At 40.3% G+C, this 19,511-nt stretch overlaps 1 protein-coding gene and 1 pseudogene across 1 annotated transcript; both read right to left on the bottom strand.

Annotated features, from left to right (window-relative positions):
* Positions 1-491: 491 nt before the first annotated feature.
* On the bottom strand, positions 492-1,317 carry LOC129558134 (olfactory receptor 7A10-like; annotated as a pseudogene).
* A 7,963-nt stretch (positions 1,318-9,280) lies between these two features.
* On the bottom strand, positions 9,281-10,243 carry LOC129558133 (olfactory receptor 7C2-like). Its single transcript, XM_088839326.1, has one exon. The coding sequence runs from the start codon at positions 10,238-10,240 to the stop codon at positions 9,281-9,283; it is 960 nt and encodes a 319-aa protein (XP_088695452.1). The 5' UTR covers positions 10,241-10,243.
* Between the last annotated feature and the right edge of the window lie 9,268 nt (positions 10,244-19,511).

The raw sequence follows: 19,511 nt of genomic DNA, 5'->3' as shown, positions 1-19,511 counted from the left end.
CAGTTAATGTGGTGATAGATAAAGGAATGATGTATGCAAACATGAAATCAATGATCTGATAAAATCCTTGTTATAAACACGTAAATAGCTGTGAATGTCTTGAGTAGTCCCCCCCCCCAATAGGAGCAGTACAACTCATGACTATTCTTTATTAAAATGAAATAAAAGCATTTAATACTTTAAATATTATTTGAGAATACACTGTTCTTAAGAATTCTATCAATTTGCATGATAAACAGTAATTCCCATGTTGTTCAGGTCAAAAGTTTAAAACAAATTTGAGAGAGAGGGAAACCACAACATGAACAAATCTTGGATAAGCGAGAAATCACTAAGCTTAATCAAGTGAATTATATGAATTTATGAAGTAGGTGAAGTAAAAGAAATGGAAACCCCAAGAAAAAGGAGAAACTTCTACTTCTTCCAGAATCTGGTCAAAAATTGTAGTTTCTCCCTGTGAGGTTTTAAACATTTCATTCAGGCTCCCTTCTTCAGCTTGGAACAATTGGCATTTTAATAGTTGTTATCCTAAAGAATGCTTTCAGAGCCATTTTTATGTCCTTGATCCTCAGACTATAGATGAAGGGGTTCAGCATGGGTGTGACCACAATGTACATGACCGAGGCTGTTGCAATTGAGTGTGAATTGTGGGTAGTAGCAGAGCTAATTCCTAAGCTCGTACAATAAAACAAGGAGACAACTGAGACGTGAGACACACAGGTGGAAGAGGCTTTAAGCTTCCCCTGAGCTGACATTATTCCACATATGGAGTAAACTATCTTACAGTAAGAGTAAACTATCCCAGACAGGGGAGCACCAGCCAGCAGCCCAGTTGCGAAGTACATCACCTTGTCATGAAGAAAGCTGTCAGAACAGGCAAGTTGGACCATATGATTGAGTTCACAGAAATAGTGAGGGATTTCCAGTTGTCCAGAAGAACAGTCTCGATACCATTAAGGTCTGTAACAAGGAATGCAGGACACTGATGGCCCAGCTAACCAGAACCAGAATTCCACAGATTTGGGGATTCATGATGACCGTGTAGTGCACGGTCATAAGCCATCACAGTCAGGAGGAAGGCATCCAACCCTGCAAACAGGATAAAAAAAAAAAAATCTAGGTGAGGCAGCCTTCATAGGTGATAACTTTGCTCTTTCTCTGGATGTTCCACAGCATCTTTGGGATGGTGGTGGAGGTGAAGCAGATGTTTATGAAGGACAGGTTGGAGAGGAAGAAGTACATCGGGGTGTGGAGTTGGGGATCTGAGCTCACAACCAGCTTGAAGAGCAGGTTTCCAAATACAGTGATCAGGTACATGCAGAGGAAAAGCCCAAATATGAAGGGCAGCAGTTCTGGTTCCTCTCAGAATCCTAGAATAAGAAAATTTGAATCTCCTGTGATGTTCCTCAGTGCCATGTGGTGGAAGTGACTACAAATAAAGGGAAAAAACATGACTAATTTTCATGCAAGTGGACATTAATCACATTTTGAAATGCTATCTTATATATTTTGCAATTAGGAAATTAATGTCAATATTTTTTTCATGCAATGAGTACAGTGTTTTCATAATCAAAATCTCCTAAAATCCAGTCATAGAGAATCAATATAACAAATAAAAATATATACAGCATGTCATCTGGTGACACATACTATGAATAAAATGAAAGCAACTATAAAGGGAAGAGTAAAGGAGGGATGCTATTTTTGTGGGTGTTCAAGTAAGACCGCAAATAAGGTGACATTTGAACAGAGACCTCATGGAAGAGAGAACAAGAACCATGAACTTATCAGAAGTGTGTGCCTGGCAGGGAGAACAGCCAGTGCAAAGGCCCTGGGGAAGGTGCTTGTTTAAGATGTTCTAGTTGAAGAAAAGGAAACCAGTGTGGTGAGAGAAATGAGAAGGAGGGAAAGTGAGGAGAGAAGGGGTCAGAGGAAGTTGAGGAACAAGGTGGTTCTGAAACTTCTGCTTCACAAGGCGTCAGACACGACTTAGAGACTGAACAACAGCAACAACAATATATGTCTCTATATACGAGAGAGAGAGAGAGAGAAATAGAGAGTGGACATGAAAGAGATACAGATCTAATAAACTCAAATGGTCCCCGAGAGACTGTGGTAAGAAAATTTCTTTGTTTTATGACATTTCATGTGCTATTATATTCCCTTGATGCCCAGCAGAAATAATTAAATAGAAAACATAAATTTATCCAAAGTAACAATAACTTATGGTCTAAATACTCATGGGTTTTATGACCCAAAAGGAAAATGAGCAAGGGAACAAAATAACACTTCACAAAATGATGCTTAGAAATCACAATGGATAGGAATTGAACATTGGTCATTTTTAATATCAGGCAGCAAAACTTGTTTTTCCTGTGCTTATTTCACTTTCATATGAAAGCAGATGAGCAAGCCTCTTTCTACCTTTTCAGATGTGACATCATTTTTTGCTGTTATTCTTGGATTTTGGTCTTTTTCTGATGAGTCCTAAGGGCATACTCTAGCCCTAGTTCTGATCTTTGCCCAAAAGATCAAAAGTCCACACACATAAAACCTGGATACACTGACCATTTCAACCTTTTCACTAACTTGCTTCATATTAGTCATCTGAGGACAATGTTGAATGAATCAGGACTTGGGTCTCCTTATATATATGGACATTTAATATATGTCAAGGTTGTATTTCAATTTATTTGGAAAGATTGAATCGTTCCTAAAGCAGGAATAAATATCTATCTTTCAAAAATTGGCTTCTCGCCTACCTCAAACATCTTAAAAATATTAGTGAGATTATGTCCTCAGTGTAAGAATAACCGACACATTTTGGATGAACACTTTGACATATAAAAATATATAATATCAACCGAAAATCACTCAGTCATGTCTGACTCTTTTGGTTCCTATAGATTATACACTTCATGGAATTCTCTAGGCCAGAATACTGGAAAGGGTAGCCTTTCCCTTCTCCAGGGAATCTTCCCAACACATGGATGGAACCCAGGTTTCCCACATTGCAGGTGGATTCTTTACCAGCTGAATCACCAGGGAAGCCAATATAGTATCAGCGGGGGAGAGGTGGTGGTCAAAATCATCTTAAATAATGCAAGAGACTCAGAAAGAAGACAATAGTCCTATATAACTAAATAAAATTTTTAAAAAATTAAGACCAAATATATGCCTCACAAATCAACTGAAAAACAATCTTTTTAAAGAGTCATTTGAAAGGCTTATATCTGTAGAAAAATGGGCATATAATATGTGTTCTTGTTGTTCAGTTGTTAATATTGTGGGTAATAATAATTATTATTTTTGCAGTTTAGCTGCTAAGTCGTGTCTGACTTCTTTTTGACACCATGGACTGTAGCCTGCCAAGCTCTGCTGCTCATGAGATTTTTCAGGCAAGAATACTGGAGTGGGTTGCCATTTCCTTCTCCAGGGAATCTATCTTCCCGATCCGGGGATGGAACCCATGTCTCTTGCACTGGCAGGCTAATTTGAACTTACCACTGAGCCTCCATGGAAGCCCAAACATAGTAGTAATAGGCAAATACAAATGGTGAACAAATATATAAATCTTTGCTCTAGCTCAGTATATAGTTTAAGAAAGCAACAAGAAATCTCTTTCCTACCTTGGTCCTGGGAAATATCTTGCAGACTGGTCAAATGTGGGCTGAGAACGTCTGAACTAGGAGGAAAAGAGACTCTGATTTTTCTGGTAGAAATGTGAAGTGTTACAATATTTTATGGAAAAATCTGAAGACAGCTATAAACCTTGAAAATACAGATATACTTTAACTCAGAGTCCTCCAGTGTTGGCACCATTGATATTCCGAGCCAGATCACTGTTTGTGGTGGCATCTGTCCTGTGCGTTGAAGGATATTTAGAGCATCCCTGACTCTACAAAGCCTTCCACGTGTGACAGACAAAAATCCCCGGGGGATGAAACCATCCATGGTTAGAATCAGAGTTTGAACTTCACGATCTCAATGTATTGTGTAGCTTTGTTATAATAGCAACTTAATGATAAAGGATACGAAAGACCATCAAAGTATCAGTAGTACAGGCACACCATGACCTGCTGTACAGCCATAAAAATAATGGATTCATCATTAGAATTGTTATTTGAGGCAGGTCTGTGAGAGATTATTGAGTTAGAAGGAAAATGGGTAAAAAAGGAAAATGGGACAAAAGGTAGGAACAAAGACTGCACTGGTGGTGCAGGCATAAAGATCCACCTGCCAATACAGGAAACATGGGTCTAATCCCTGGTCCTGGGGGAGGAAATGGGAGCTCACTCAAGTTTTTTTTTTTTTGGAAATCCCATGGACAGAGCAGTCTGGTGGGCTCCAGGGGTTGGCAACAGTTGGATATGATTTAACAATGAAACAGCGTATTTACAACTAAAAAACATCTCCAGTTCTTTGTTTGAAAGAGTTTACTCAAAGATAGGAATCCTATTCTGATCTGATATAGAAAAGCAAAGTACTCACACACATAATTTAAGATAGAGAAAATAAATGGGTAACAAATCCACACACACATTTAGCCTCAGAGATAATGAAGCAATTGCAAGGTAAGCTCATTAGCACGTCCCTGGCAGCTCAGTGGTACAGAAGCTGCCTGCCAATACAGGAGACACTGTTTCAAGCCCTGTGTCCGTCAGATCCCCTGGAGGAGAAAATGGCAACTCACTCTAGTATTCTTACCTGGGAAATCCCATGGACAGAGGAACCTGGAAGGCTACAGTCACAAAGAGTTGGACACAACCTAGCGACTAAACAACAACAAGCTCATTAGCACATCCCTCTTTACATTTGAATTTTTTTCACAGAAGATACTGTGACGTGTATATCTCTGACAAATACTGTTGCAAGGATGTATTTACAAGCATATTTTACAAGGATGTTTTTGGTGTGCATATTTATTTATTTTTTTGGTGGTGAGAGTTGACTCACTGGAAAAGACTCTGATGCTGGGAAGGATTGGGGGCGGGAGGAGACGGGGACGACAGAGAATGAGATGGCTGGATGGCATCACCAACTCTGTGGACATGAATTTGAGTGAACTCCGGGAGTTGGTGATGGACAGGGAGACCTGGCATGCTGTGATTCATGGGGTCGCAAAGAGTCGTTCACGACTGAGCGACTGAACTGAACTGAACTGAGGCTGTTGTTGCTCAGTGGGTTTTTCTCTAGTTGCGGTGAGGAGGGTTTACTCTTGTTTGCAGTGCATGGGCTTCTCTTTGCGGTGGTCTCTCTTACCGCAGAACATGGGCTCTAGGGTGTGAGGACCCCCATAGGTGTGGTTCCCGGGCTCTAGAGCACAGGCTCAGTAGTTGTGGTCCACAGGCTTAGTTGGTCCAAGGCAAGTGGGATCTTCCTGGACCAGGGATCGAACCCATGTCTCCTGCACTGGAAGGCAGATTCTTTACCACTGAGCTCCAAGGGAAGCCCAGTATGTATGCTTTTAATCAATATGAAATATGGTCAAATATGTTCCACCAAAAAATTAGAAAGAAATGCCCTAACTATATTTTATATTCCTGCATCACTAATACACTAATTCTCTACTCAAACTATTAATAAGATACATGGGCATAAGTTCGACTTTTACTGGAAGCACTTTATGCCTCGTGTGTGTTCAGTCACTCAATCATTTCCAACTCTTTGCGACTCCATGGGCTGTAACCCGCCAGGCTCATCTGTCCATGGGACTCTCCAGGCAAGAATACTGGAGTGAGTTGTCATAGTACTGGAGATAAACCCTTTACAGGGGTATTTATCTTTCCTCCTTTTGCCTACAAGTCAGCAGGAATTCTAATTCAAGTGGAAATTCTCATTGAATAGGTCCTCAGTGGGCCCTGGGACCCTGCATTTCTAACAAGCTATTGGGCTGTGTGATGATGCAGGTCTGAGTATGAGGGTCACACTTTCAGAAACAAAACACTGGTTCTGTGTTTAATTCAGGTACAGGAACTTGAATTTATGTTAAATTCAGGTACAAGTATTTGAATTTATATATGGCTGAGTGACTGAACATGCACACACGCACACACACATATTCATATATACTGCTAGTCACTCAGTCACGTCTGACTCTTTGTGACCCCATGGTGTGCAGCCCACTAGGGTCCTCTGTCCATGGAATTCTCCAGGCAATAATACTTGAGTGGGTTGCCATTCCCTTCTCCAGGGCATCTTCCTGACCCAGTAGGTCTTTGTTGGTTATCCATTTTAAATAAATATAGCAGTGTATACATGTCCATCCCAAACTCCCTACCCCTCCCCCACATTGGAAATATAAATCATTTTTTAGTGTGTGGGAAATTGTGGATTGGATTAGATAATATTTTCATTCTTTCAGTCCTTCATGCCAGCCAGAATGAGACAAATATATCTGTGACCTCTGAAGTTATTTATTGTGAAATATGTGACCTGCTTTCTGGGTTTATCCTGAGACGAGAAGATGGACTGGGGGGTCATCAAAGGCAGGCTGGAAGCTACAAGCAAGAGATGGAAACTTATGGGGATGGAATAAAGCCTGTGTTCACCTGTGTTGCTTCTGACCTCAGTGATGAGGGATCCTGCAGAACCCAGAGCCCTTTGTCATGGAGATAAATGGACACACTTGGCCCAAGAGGCAGAGAGACTCAAAGAGGTTCTCTGGGAATGTAGAACAGTTGTAGGCCATCTGCAGCTTCATGTACGTGTGTGCTGTCGCTTCAGTCATGTCTAATTCTTCGTGACCCCATGGACTGTAGCCTACCAGGCTCCTCAGTCCATGGGGTTTCCTAGGTAAGAACACTGGAGTGGGTTGCCCTTCCTCCCTCTGGGGGAATCTTCCTGACCCAGGGATCAAACCTATGTTTATTCTGTCCCCTGCATTGGCAAGCAAGTTCTTTACCACTAGCACCCCCCAGAAAGCCCTGCAGCTTCATTCTAGTGAGAAAATCAGCAGGCCTTCAGCAGTGTATGTGTGTATATATGTGTGTGTATGTGTCCACAAATGGCAGCTGATTTCTGTAACCCTCCAAGTACACTAAGAATTTTCCTTACAATCTGTGTTAGTTCCCTATGGCTGCTGTTACAGATTACCACAATGCGGGTGCCTTATAAGGCTTCCCCTGTGGCTCAGCAGCAAACAATCTGCCTGCCATAGGAGACTCTGGTTCAATTCTTGGGTTGGAAGATGCCCTGGAGGAGAGCATGGCCACCCACTCCAGTATTCTTGCCTGGAGAATCCCATGGACAGAGGAGCCTTGTGGGCTATGGTCCATAGGGTTGCAAAGAGGATTGGACATGACTGAATCAACTTAGCATGCACGCACCCCAACCTTTTTGGCACAAGGGACTGGTTTAGTGGAAGACAATTTTTCCTATAACTGGGATTTCAGGATTTATTTTTATTGAGTTTGTTGAGCAGGAGGCGGAACTCCAGCAGCAATGCAAGGAGTGGGGAGCAGCTGTAAATACAGACAAAGCTTCACTTGCTGGCCTGCTGCTCACCTCCTGCCAGTTGGCTCAGTTCCTAACAGGGCATGGGCTGGTTCTGGTCCATGGTCTGGGGCTTGCAGACCCCTCCTTTAGGAGAGAACCCATTATTGCCTCCAACAGCTTCTGGTGGCTCCAAGAGCTCCTTGCCTTGTGGCCACGTCACTCCAATTTCTGCCTTATGTCATAGGACTTTCTCTTGTTTGTGTCGTCTCCTCTCCTGTATCTTTTTATTTTTTTGATAAAACATTTTTAAAGTTTATTTTCACTTATTTAGCTGTGTCAGGTCTTAATTGTGGCTTGTGGGATCTTTCTTGTGGCATGGGGTCTCTCTAGCTGTGGCACACAGGCTCAGTAGTTGTGGCTCAGACCTTCATTGCTCCAAGGCTTGTGGAATCTTAGTTCTGCAGCCAGGGATCAAATCCAAGTCCCCTGCATTGCAAGGTGGATTCTTAACCACTGGACCAGCAGGGAAGTCCCTCTCCTGTATCTTCTAAGGACAAATATCATTGGATTTAGGGCACACCCAAGCAATCCATAATTATCTCATTTTAAGACCGTTAATTAAATTGGCAAAGATGAGGTGGGAGGGGGGTTCAAGAAAGGGAACACATGTACACCTGGGGTGGATTCGTGTCAATGTACGGCAAAACCAACCAATATATTAATGTACGGTAATTTGCCTCCAATAAAATAAAAAAAGAAAGATGCTTTTTCCAAAAAGGTCACATTCACAGGTTCCAAGTAGGCATATCTTTGTGGTGTTGCCAATCAAGTTACTATTTGGTTCAGGAAATGTAGCTCAGTCTAGTTAAGACAAAGATTTTGGTGGTCCCAGGAAATAGAACCATGAGTCAGGCAAGAGCAAACAACCATGAAAGGTGTGTTTATCAAGCCAATGACCACCATTATCAACTGGGACTTCTGCTGGAGAAAGATGGGAGCCAGTAAGATATGTTTGCTTCAGACTTATTTCACTCAATGGGCAAGTGATTTATACACCAACTCCTGTTGGTCTTTGGTTAAGGAGTTTCCTGGGACATTAATTCTCTAAACATGGGCAGAACAGACTAGAGAAATTTCTTAGGTATTGGATGCAGATATGAAAGTTTGAAGCCAGACAGAATACACTAAAGTGGTCAGTGATGAAGGGCTATCTTCTATATTATATTTCTCCATTCCACCTTCCTGGAATGCAGTTGCAATTGCTTGAAGGGCAGAAGCCATTTTGTGATCATGAGGGTAGAAGCCCCATGGTCAAGCTAGAGATAGAGCAGAAAAGCAGAAGGATCCTGAGTACTTGACGGCTAGCTTTGAACTGTTCAGCTCCCCAACTCACGTATCAAGAATGAAATAAATATAATTAAGTTTGATGTGACTGAAAGGTATTCAGAAAAAAAGGCACTTCTTCCAGTTTATTTAATTCATACAACCTCAGAAAACATCTCTGTAAATGAGTTTGCAGGGCAGCGTTTCCATAATAGGTATACATCCCATCACTTTGTGGATATATATTAAAAACATGAGATTCAGTTTATTTTTTAAGAAATTTAAATCATCAAGTGTTACATCAAGTGTAACAGAAAATATCAGGTTCAATTCATATGAAGTTAAAATTCATAGGGTTACAAATTGAAAAAGGGAACCAAAGATATAGCATGAAGGAAAATAGAGAAGGCTGTGAAGACCCAAGGGAAGTTTTTCTTTAAAACATGAGTATTAGGAAAGATAAAAACATTAAGTGAAGGAAGCCTGGATGTCTGGTCATCAATATTATGTGCCCAGTTACTTAGAGTCCTCTGAAGACCTTGTGAATGAGAGATGGTGCCCTGCTAATGAGCCGCACAAGGGCCCCCTTCATTTCCCTGTTCCTCAGACTGTAGATGAAGGGGTTCAGCATGGGGGTGACCATGGTGTACATCACCGAGGCCACCAGACTTGTCCTAGAGGATGAAGTGACTGCAGAACTGAGGTAGACCCCTAGGCCTGTGCCATAGAACAAGGAAACCACTGAGAAGTGAGACCCACAGGTGGAAAAAGCTTTGTATTTGCTCTTGACTGATGAAATTCTCAGGATGGAGGAGAAAATCTGATAGTAAGAAAAGAGGATCCCAGAGAGAGGAAAAACACCTAGGATAATAGTCACAAAATACACCACTGTGTTACTGATGAGGGTGTCAGAACAGGCGAGCTTCAGGACTTCAGGAAGATCACAGAAAAAGTGTGGGATCTTCAAGCTTCTGCAGAAGGACAGCCTCAAGATAGTCAATGTCTCAGGCAGGGAGCCTGTGACACTGAGGCACCAGGACCCAAGAGCCAGCAGCCCACAGCGGCAGGGGTTCATGGTGACCATGTAGTGCAGGGGGTGACATATGGCCACGAAGCGGTCATAGGCCATCACACTGAGGATTAAATTGTCCAGGCATCCAAACACAATGAAAAAAAATACCTGGCTGAGGCAGCCTGCATAGGTGATAACTCGACTCTGTTTCTGGATGTTCCACAGCATCTTTGGGATGGTGGTGGAGGTGAAGCAGATGTCAGCAAAGGACAGGTTGGAGAGGAAGAAGTACATGGGGGTGTGGAGGTGGGAGTCTGAGATGACGGCCAGGATGATGGCCAGGTTACCAGTGAACGTGACCAGGTACATGGACAGGAACAGCCCGAAGAGGAGAGGCTGCAGGTCTGGGTCCTCTGTGAATCCCAGGAGGAGAAAGTTTCTGACTCCTGTTTGGTTTCCTCTTTTCATGAGTCTGCTGGGCTAGCCAACAAGGAGGAAAAAAGCAATACAAAATTTACTCCAAATAAACATTCCCCAGAAAGACAGAAATATCAACTTAAACCCAGGGAGATGATGAAGTCATTCATTTTGGCTAAGGATTGACTTCATTTGATGACAAATTGTGGTTACTGTTGATACCTACAAAAATTGTCTTTGAGTTCAGCACTTTTCAAATTGTGATTGTCTCTGACCAGCAACATCAGCACCTCCTAGAAATATTAGAAATTCACATTTTTAGGCTCATCTGACCTGCGTGTACACTCAGTCATGTGTTTGACTCTTTGCGACCCCATGGATTGTAGCCTGCTAGGCTCCTCTATCCATGGGATTCTCCAGGCAGGAATACTGGAGTGGGTTACCATTTCCTTCTCCAGGTGATCTTCCAGACCTAGCAATCCAAGCCGCATTTTGTGTCTCCTGCATTGGCAGGTTGGTTATCACTGAGCCACCTGGGAACCCATAAAAACATACCTTCAAAAATGTCCTTGTATTCTTTTGTGTGGTATGAATACTTACAATCTATCCTTCTATCGTATTTTAAAGAATGTGATACCATATTATCACCTTTATTTACTATGTTATATCCCTGGAGAAGGAAATGGCAATCCACTACAGTATTCCTGCCTAGAAAATTCTATGGGCAGAGGAACCTGGCAGGCTACAGTCTATGGGGTTGCAAGAATTGGACACGACCTAGCAACTAAACCACCACCAGCAGCACGTTATATGCCAGATCTCTAGAGTTTATTCATTTTGAATAACAAAAACTTTATACACTGAGTAAGCATTTCCTGTTTCCCTTGCCTTCTAGCCACTGACAATCAATATTCTATTTCCTGCTTCTATGAAATGATTATTCTAGATGCCTCATGTGAGTGGAATCATGCAGTATTTGTTCTTTTCTGTATGGCTTATTTCATTTGTTATAATGTCCTCCAGATTCATCCGAAGTGTTGCGAGCAGCAGGATTTCTACATGGTATTTTAATGTGTTTTAGGTTTAATGTCATTAATAATGACATTTAGTCCTTGCCATGATATCTCTGACATTGCCTTTATATTAGGAAAGATTTAGATTTTGGTTTTTGTATTTATAAGCTGTTATGGGCATTTTCTAGATTTCCTTATTAATTTCAAGATTTTCTTTATTATTTATATACTTTCTCCAAATAATATTATTTTAAAACGTCTGTTTGTTTTTAGGTCTAATTGCTATGAAACTCCACAACACTGTTCAAATTTATGTTGAGTTGGAATTCTTACTATTCTTCTTTTCTTTCAGGGAAATGATTCTAGAGTTTTTATTTAATATATTTATCATAATTTAGGATATATCTATATGTATTTTATCATCTGAACTTTCATTTTTATTCTTAGATATCTTAGAGGGCTTTTTAGAGTTATAAATAAGTATTTCACAATTGATTAATAATTTAGAAAAAATAATGTTAAATCTTATATCCGTATTTCCTAATGAATTTCAAATGTTACGTGTGGAGAAAGGGACCATATAGACTATCAGAAGAAAATAAATAAAATACATAGATAATACAATTTATATATGAATATATGTAATTTTTAAAAGTAGATGTTCTCTCTGAATAAAAAGTCTTTGATAGAAATAAGGGAAGAAAACATCAATAATTGGACCATAAATTGAAAAATTATTAATGAGAAATTGTGCCATGCAAAAAGTTGGAATGCAAAAGATAATGCATTTGACTAACAAAAATTAGTATCTTTAACCTATAAAGCCTTAATTATAAATCATAGAAACATTAATGCATTAGCTGGGAAAAAGGCATAAGATATTAAATATTTATAAGAAGTGTCAAAAGGGTAATAAAGGTTTGAGATTTTTTTATAGTATTAATCCATGAGTGTTAAAGTAAAATAAGATACACTTTTCACTGAGGTAATTAAGAAACCATTGGGAAAAATAAAGACTCAGAATACAAAATTTCATCAAGTGGAAAGAGAAATAACACTTCATATACTTCTTTGAGATGATAATTGATCTGTTTTACTGGACTGGAGAACTTAAATCCGCACACAGATCTTTTATGTTTCCTTGCACTTATCCAAGGAAAATGATCTACAAGAAACACCAAAATGTGGACGAGAATCACCTTGGAGTGATAAAATGAATCTTGATTTTTACATTCATTTTCTTCTATTACATATTTCAAAAATCCTCAAGAAATAAACTTGTGAAGATTTGGAAGATGTTTTTAATGGAAGTTACACATGACAAACCTAAGTAAAGCAGAAAATTAAGATAGAAGCAGAGTTAATGAATTAAAAAGCAGAAAATTTTTAGAACTGAGCTAATTCTTTTGCAAAAGCAAACATATGGGCAAAATTAGTTTGATGAATGGAATAAAAAGAAAGAGAACAGAAATGCTTAAAATTAGGAATGAGAAAAGTAAACATAGATGCAAGGAGATGGTCAACTTTGCAAGAAAATATTAATTAAAACTTGACGCTAAAAATCAGAAAATCTCTAAGAAATTAATTTCTTTCTGGGAAAATATGTGTCCAAAGTTGATTCAGGATGGAGGATAATAGATCAATAATTAAGCAGGAATTAAGCAAACAACAAGATTTACTTCCAAAAATGTCTTTGTGGGACCTCAAAGCAGAAACAATAGAATGATTCCCCTTTAAATAATTATCACTATTATCAATTCCAAAGAAGTTCTAGCCAATGCAATACAAAGAGAAAAAGATACAAAAGATGTTAATTATCAAAAAAGCAATTATTGTTTGAAGATGATAGATTGGCTGAAGATAAAAAAAATTGCAATGGAAAACTTCTTTTTAAATGTATTTTTTATTAGAGGAGGAAACCTCTTTGGACTGAAAATGATTTTAGTAAGGCAACTGAGGCGAAGAGTTGACTCATTGGAAAAGACTCTGATGCTGGGAGGGATTGGGGGTAGGGGGAGAAGGGGACGACAGAGAATGAGATGGCTGGATGGTATCACAGACTCGATGGACATGAGTTTGAGTGAACTCCAGGAGTTGGTGATGGATAGGGACGACTGCTGTGATTCATGGGGTCACAAAGAGTTGGACACAGCTGAGCGACTGAACTGAATTGAACTGAACTGAAGGCAACTGATACCAAAAAAAAAAAAAAAAGGTAAAAACCAATAGTCACCTTAAAGTAACATTCAGTGGCATTCAAATGTTTTGCAACCATAGATTCTATCAAAACGTTTTCATCACTATGGGAGTTCTGTGTACTATCTTTGTAACTTTTCATTAAAATTTCTCTAAAACTATTCAAAAATTAAAATTAACATTAAAAAATGGGTGCAAGAGAAAAGAAAAAAGCCCAGCATTTTACATATATGCAGTTAAGTCTCTCAGAAAATAGATCACAAGCATTTCACATATTAACAAAAATATAAGCCTCTTAGAACAGGGGCTGGAAAGTTGCAAATACACAATAAATGAAAGTGATACATTTACTAAATAAGTCAAATTACTTGAGGACCTCCATGTGTCAAGCATTTGTGCTAAGTTTTATATGCCTTAGCTCATTTTATCATGATCATTGTTTTGATTTAACAAATGGCTATATGTGAGCAGTAATACAATAATAATGATTAACATGTATAGATGCTCACAGGGTGATGGAAGTAATTAAAAAACTTCTCGTGCATTATCTCCTTTAATTTAATTTTCATATTAACCTTACAAAGTGGACACTATTATTATCTTCATTTCACAGATGGGGAAAGTGAGACAGAGAAACAGTCAGTAAGCTGTTTGAATCACAAAGCTGTTTGAATGGGCTTGTAAGGTGCAGTGGTAAAGAGTCTGCCTGCCAATGCAGCAGATGCAAGAGACCCGGGCTCAATCCCTGGCGGTTGGGAAGATCTCCTGGAGTAAGAAATGACAACCTGCTCCAGTAGTCTTGCCTGGAAAATTCTGTGGTTTACAGTCCATGTGGTGGCAAAGAGTTGGACCCAACTAAGCACACATGCATGTAGGTACATGCTAACTAGGAAGAACCCCAGAGAATGCTTCTTGTTTGAGTGAGTGAATAAATCAGTAAGATATGATAGATAAAAGGAAACAGGAGAATCTGATGGAGAACAGAAGCACTTGACTCCTAAAAAACAACTAAGATGGTTGCATAAGAAACCTGGAGAGATGCTGGGGGGTGAAACAAGGTCAGTTTCTGTTAGGAAGGTGAGAGATTCTCAAAAATGGTCTCAGAAGAGAGAGGAAGGAACCCGAGTGGAAGAGAGATTTTGAGAGACTCGGGACTTGAACTGTGTAGACATACTATTGTGTTATCCTCATTTGTGCCACCCAAGTTAATACTCGGAGAGTTCTGCCTGCCTCCATACCTGTTTCCCACAGCACACACTCTAGTGTCCTCAGTGAGCCTCTAGTTCCCAGGATCCTTTCATTCCTCGGTGAGGGATCCTCAACTCATCTCCAGTGAAGTGCAGGGAGGTGATATCAGGCATCCGTTCTTTGAAAGGGCACCCCTGAACTTCCTCCCTCCTGGGACTGTGGAGCTGTAGTGAGAGGAGAAAGGGGCGTATTTACTGTTCCTGTGGCTTCCGAGGTTGAATCCTCCCAAGTGCTCATTACGTTAATTGTTCCATTGCTACTCTGCTCTCTGAGCAATTTGGTTCCCACTAGTGAGGAAGCTAAACCAGAAAGGGGCTTCTGCTAGTTTTGTTCCCTTGGGAACATCTTGGATGTAAGAGATGCTTAACCCTCCCCATGCACCTTAGTCACAGAGCTCTTTCTCCAGGATCTGATCTCCATTGTCTTTTCCCACAAGCACTTCTTCAACATTTGAGATGGAATTTCTTTGTCTATCAAGGGCATGATGGCACATTTTTTCAAGACCGTGTGAATGTCAAACATCTTAACTTTGAATTATGATCAAGGATATGGGTCACACCTGACTACCAACAAAACCAGGCCAATGACTTTGCCACAACTTCTGCTCTTATTGTTGAAGGTGCATTCTGGAGAAGGTTCCGGGAATACAACAAGAGAAAGTGCGAGAAGGGGATTGACTGGCTGTTCAGGCAAACTCCATGGGAATATATGGCTTTTCAGAATCAAAACTTGACTTCAGGGTCAAGTTCATTGGATGGTCCTCAACATTTTAGTCCAGAGAGAATGTGTTCTCTTAAATAATTCACAAGAGAGTGACTTTGTTTTCTATATATCTCTCTTTTTAAAAAAAATATTTATTCTTTTAATTGAAGGATAATTGCTTTACAGAATTTTGTTGTTTTCTGTCAAACATCAACATGAATCAGCCATAGGTATACGTATCTTTTATAAGTGAAATCTAAAAAATAAAGCAAACTAGTGAGTATAACCAAAAAGAAACAGACTCACAGACATGGAATTTTTTTTTTTCTTTTTTTGACTGCACTGCTCAGCACGTAGAACTTCCCTAACCATGGATTGAACCCATGCCCTCTCCACTGAAAGTGCAGAGTCTTAACCACTGGATCACCAGGGAAGGCCAGACTCAAAGACACAGGGAACAAACCAGTGGACCACAGTGGGAAGAGGGAAGGGAGAGGGGCAAGACAGGGGCGAGGGCTTAAGAGGTATGAACTACCATGCGTAAACTAAGCCACAAAGATACACTGCAGGGCACAAGGAACATAGCCAATATTCCATGCTAACAGTAAATGAACTGTAACCTTTAAAAACTGTGACTCACTGTGTGACTACACCTGAAACTTAAATAGTGTTTTTTTTTTTTTTTTTGCAAAGTTTAAGCTTTTTATTTTATATTGGGGTATAGTCAGTTACGGAGAAGGCAATGGCACCCCACTCCAGTACTCTTGCCTGGAAAATCCCATGGATGGAGGAGCCTGCTGGGCTATAGTCCATGGGGTTGCTAAGAGTTGGACACGACTGAGCGACTTCATTTTCACTCGTCACTTTCATGCACTGGAGAAGGCAATGGCACCCCACTCCAGTGTTCTTGCCTGGAGAATCCCAGGGATGGGAGCCTGGTGGGCTGCCATCTATGGGGTCGCACAGAGTCGGACATGACTGACGCGACTTAGCAGCAGCAGCAGCAGCATAGTCAGTTAACAACGTTGTGGTTGTTTCAGGTGAACAACAAAGGAACTCAGCCTTATGTGTACATGTCTCCATTCTCCCCCACAGCCCCATCCCATCCAGGCTGGCACATAACATTGAGCAGAGTTCCCTGTGCTACACACTAATTCCTTGTTGGCTATCCGTTTGGAATATGGCAGTGTGTACATGACTTTCCCAGACTCCGTTGCTATTTCTTCCCCTGGCAACCACAAGTTCATTTTCTAAGTCTGTGAATCTCTTTCTGTTTTGTAAGTAAGTTCATTCATATAGATTCTTTTAGATTCCACATATAAGCGATGCAATATAATATTTCTCCTTCTCTGTCCAACTTACTTCACTCAACATGACACTCTCTAGGTTAATCCATGTTGCTGCACATGGCATTAGTTCATTCTTTTTAATGGCTGAGGAATATTCCACTGTATGTATGTACCACTTCTTCTAATCCATTCCTCTGCTGGTGGACATTTAGGTCGCCTCTATGTCTTGGCTATCATAAACAGTGCTGCAAGGAACACTGGGGTGCATGTATCCTTTCAGATGTTTTTCTCTGGAAATATGCCCAGGAGTGGGATTGCAGGGTCATATTGTAGCGACATTTTTAGTTTTTTAAGGAACCTCCGTACTGTTCTGCTTAGAGACTGTACCAATTTACATTCCCGCTAACAAGGTAGGAGGGTTCCCTTCTCTCCATACTCTCCAACATTTGTTGTTGGTGGATTTATTTTAGTTTACTTATTTTTAATTGAAGGGTAATTGTTTTACATGATTTTGCCATTTTCTGTCAAAACTCAACATGAATCAGCCAAAGGTATACATATATCCCCTCCCATTTGAACCTCCCTCCTTCCCATCTCTCTCCCCATCCCACCACACTAGGTTGATACAGAACCCCTGTTTGAGTTTCCTGAGACATACAGCAAATTCCCGTTGGCTATTTTGTATATGGTAATGTAAGTTTCCATGTTACTCTTTCCATACATCTCACCCTCTCCTCCCCTCTCCCCATGTCCATAAGTCTATTCTCTATGTCTGTTTCTCCACTGCTGCCCTGCAAATAAATTATTCAGTACCATTTTTCTGGATTCCATATATGTACATTAGTATACAATATTTATCTGTCTCTTTTTGACTTACTTCACTCTGTTTAATAGGCTCTAGGTTCATGCACCTCATTAGAACTAACTCAAATGTGTTCCTTTTTGTGGCTGAGTAATATTTCATCGTGTATATGTACCACAACTTCTTTATCCATTCATCTGTAAATGGACATCTAGGTTGCCTCCATGTTCTAGCTATTGTAAATAGTGCTGCAATGAACAATGGGATACACGCATGTGTCGTTTTCAGTTTTGGTTTCCTCAGGGTATATGCCTAGGACTGGTATTCCTGGATCTTATAGTGGTTTTATTCCTAGTCTGTTCAGGAATCCCAATATCATCTTCCAGAGTATCAACTTACGTTCCCACCAACAGTGCAAGAGTGTTCCCTTTTCTCCATACCCTCTCCAGCATTTATTGTTTGTAGACTTTTTGATCATGGACATTCTGACCAGTGTGAAGTGATATCTCATTGTTGTTTTGATTTGCATTTCTCTAGTAAAGAGCAATGTTGAGCATCTTTTCATGTGTTTGTTAGCCATCTGTATATCTTCTTTGGAGAAATGTCTGCTTAGGTCTTTTTCCCACTTTTTGATTGGGTTGTTTGTTTTTCTGGCATTGAGATTAATACTTTGTCAGTTGCTTCATTTGCTATTATTTTCTCTCATTCCGAGGGTTGACTTTTCCCCTTGCTTAGATTCATGGGGTCGCAAAGAGTCGGACACGACTGAGCGACTGAACTTAACTGATAGCTTCCTTTGCTGTGCAAAAGCTTTTAAGTTTAATTAGGTTCCATTTGTTTGCTTTTGTTTCTATTTTCATTACTCTAGGAGGTGGGTCATATGGGATCTTGCTTTGATTTGTCATCTAGTATTCTGCCTCTGTTTTCCTCTAAGAGTTTTATACTTTCTGGTCTTACATGTAGGTCTTTAATCAATTTTGAGCTTATCTTTGTGAATGGTGTTAGAAGTGTGGACTTAGGGCATCCACCTTTAGTATGACTGTAGCCACAGCTACTGAGCCTGCACTCCCTAGTGCCCATTCTCCATAACAAGAGATGCCACTGCAATGAGAAGCCTGAACAATGCAATGAAGAACAGCCCCCATTTGCCACAGCTATAGAAAGCCCGAGTGTAATAGGGACGTTCAGTGCAGCCAAAGATAATAAATAAATTTTTAAAAAGTCTTAAAAATGATGTGGCCAAGTGTCTTCTTTGTCCACGTATCATTTGAGTAATAGATTTTATCTTTTCAATGTCATCAATCTTGTAATTGATCCAGTCTCCCTTCTTTCTTATGGTTGTTATGCAAAATAGAGTTAAATCTGGGATTCTGCTATTCTAGTTGTACAGGGATTAGGAAATGACAACCCACTTCAGTACTCTTGTCTGGAAAATCCTATGGATGGAGGAGCCTGGTAAGCTACAGTCCATGGGGTCACAAAGGGTTGGACATGACTGAGCGACTTCACATTATCATGTGTAAAAAATGTTTTGCTTGAGAAGGAAAGGGCACCACATTCCAGTATTCTTGCCTGGAGAATTCCATGGACAGAGGGGCCTGGTAAGTTATCATTCATAGGATCACAGAATCAGACATGACTGAGCACACATGCATGCACAAGGTGGCGGGGGGGTGGTGGGAAGGGATGGTTTCTGGATGATTCAAGCACACTGCATTTATCGTGCACTTTACTTCTATTATTATGATATCAGTTCCTCCTCAGATCGTCAGCCATTAGATCCTGGAGCTTGGGGATCCTTGCTTTAGCTCATTCCCTTGGGGGTTTTGCGTGTGGAACATTTTCATATGTTCTCTTTCTGTTTGGAAGACACATCCCTGTGGTTCTCAAGTGGGGGTGATTTGGCCCCTTGTGATATATGAAGACATTTTTAGTCCTTGTAACTTGGCTGGTGGTGCTACTGGCATCCATATCCAGGGATATGGCTAAACATCCTTCAATGTACAAGAGAGTCCCTATAGCAAGGAATGACCCAAACCAAACATCAGTGGTGCCAAGGTTGAGAAATTCTG

The sequence above is a fragment of the Moschus berezovskii genome, chromosome 8 (genome assembly GCF_049115385.1).
Source record: "Moschus berezovskii isolate FMDL1 chromosome 8, NW_MosBer_1.0, whole genome shotgun sequence".
NCBI lineage: Eukaryota > Metazoa > Chordata > Mammalia > Artiodactyla > Moschidae > Moschus > Moschus berezovskii.
Note: the sequence above shows the minus strand (reverse complement) of the source record. Positions and strands in the feature narration are given on the sequence as shown.

What these genes read in the sequence shown, in the direction of transcription:
- LOC129558133 (XM_088839326.1), bottom strand. Translation starts at nt 10,240, where the DNA reads ATGAAAAGAGGAAACCAAACAGGAGTCAGAAACTTTCTCCTCCTGGGA.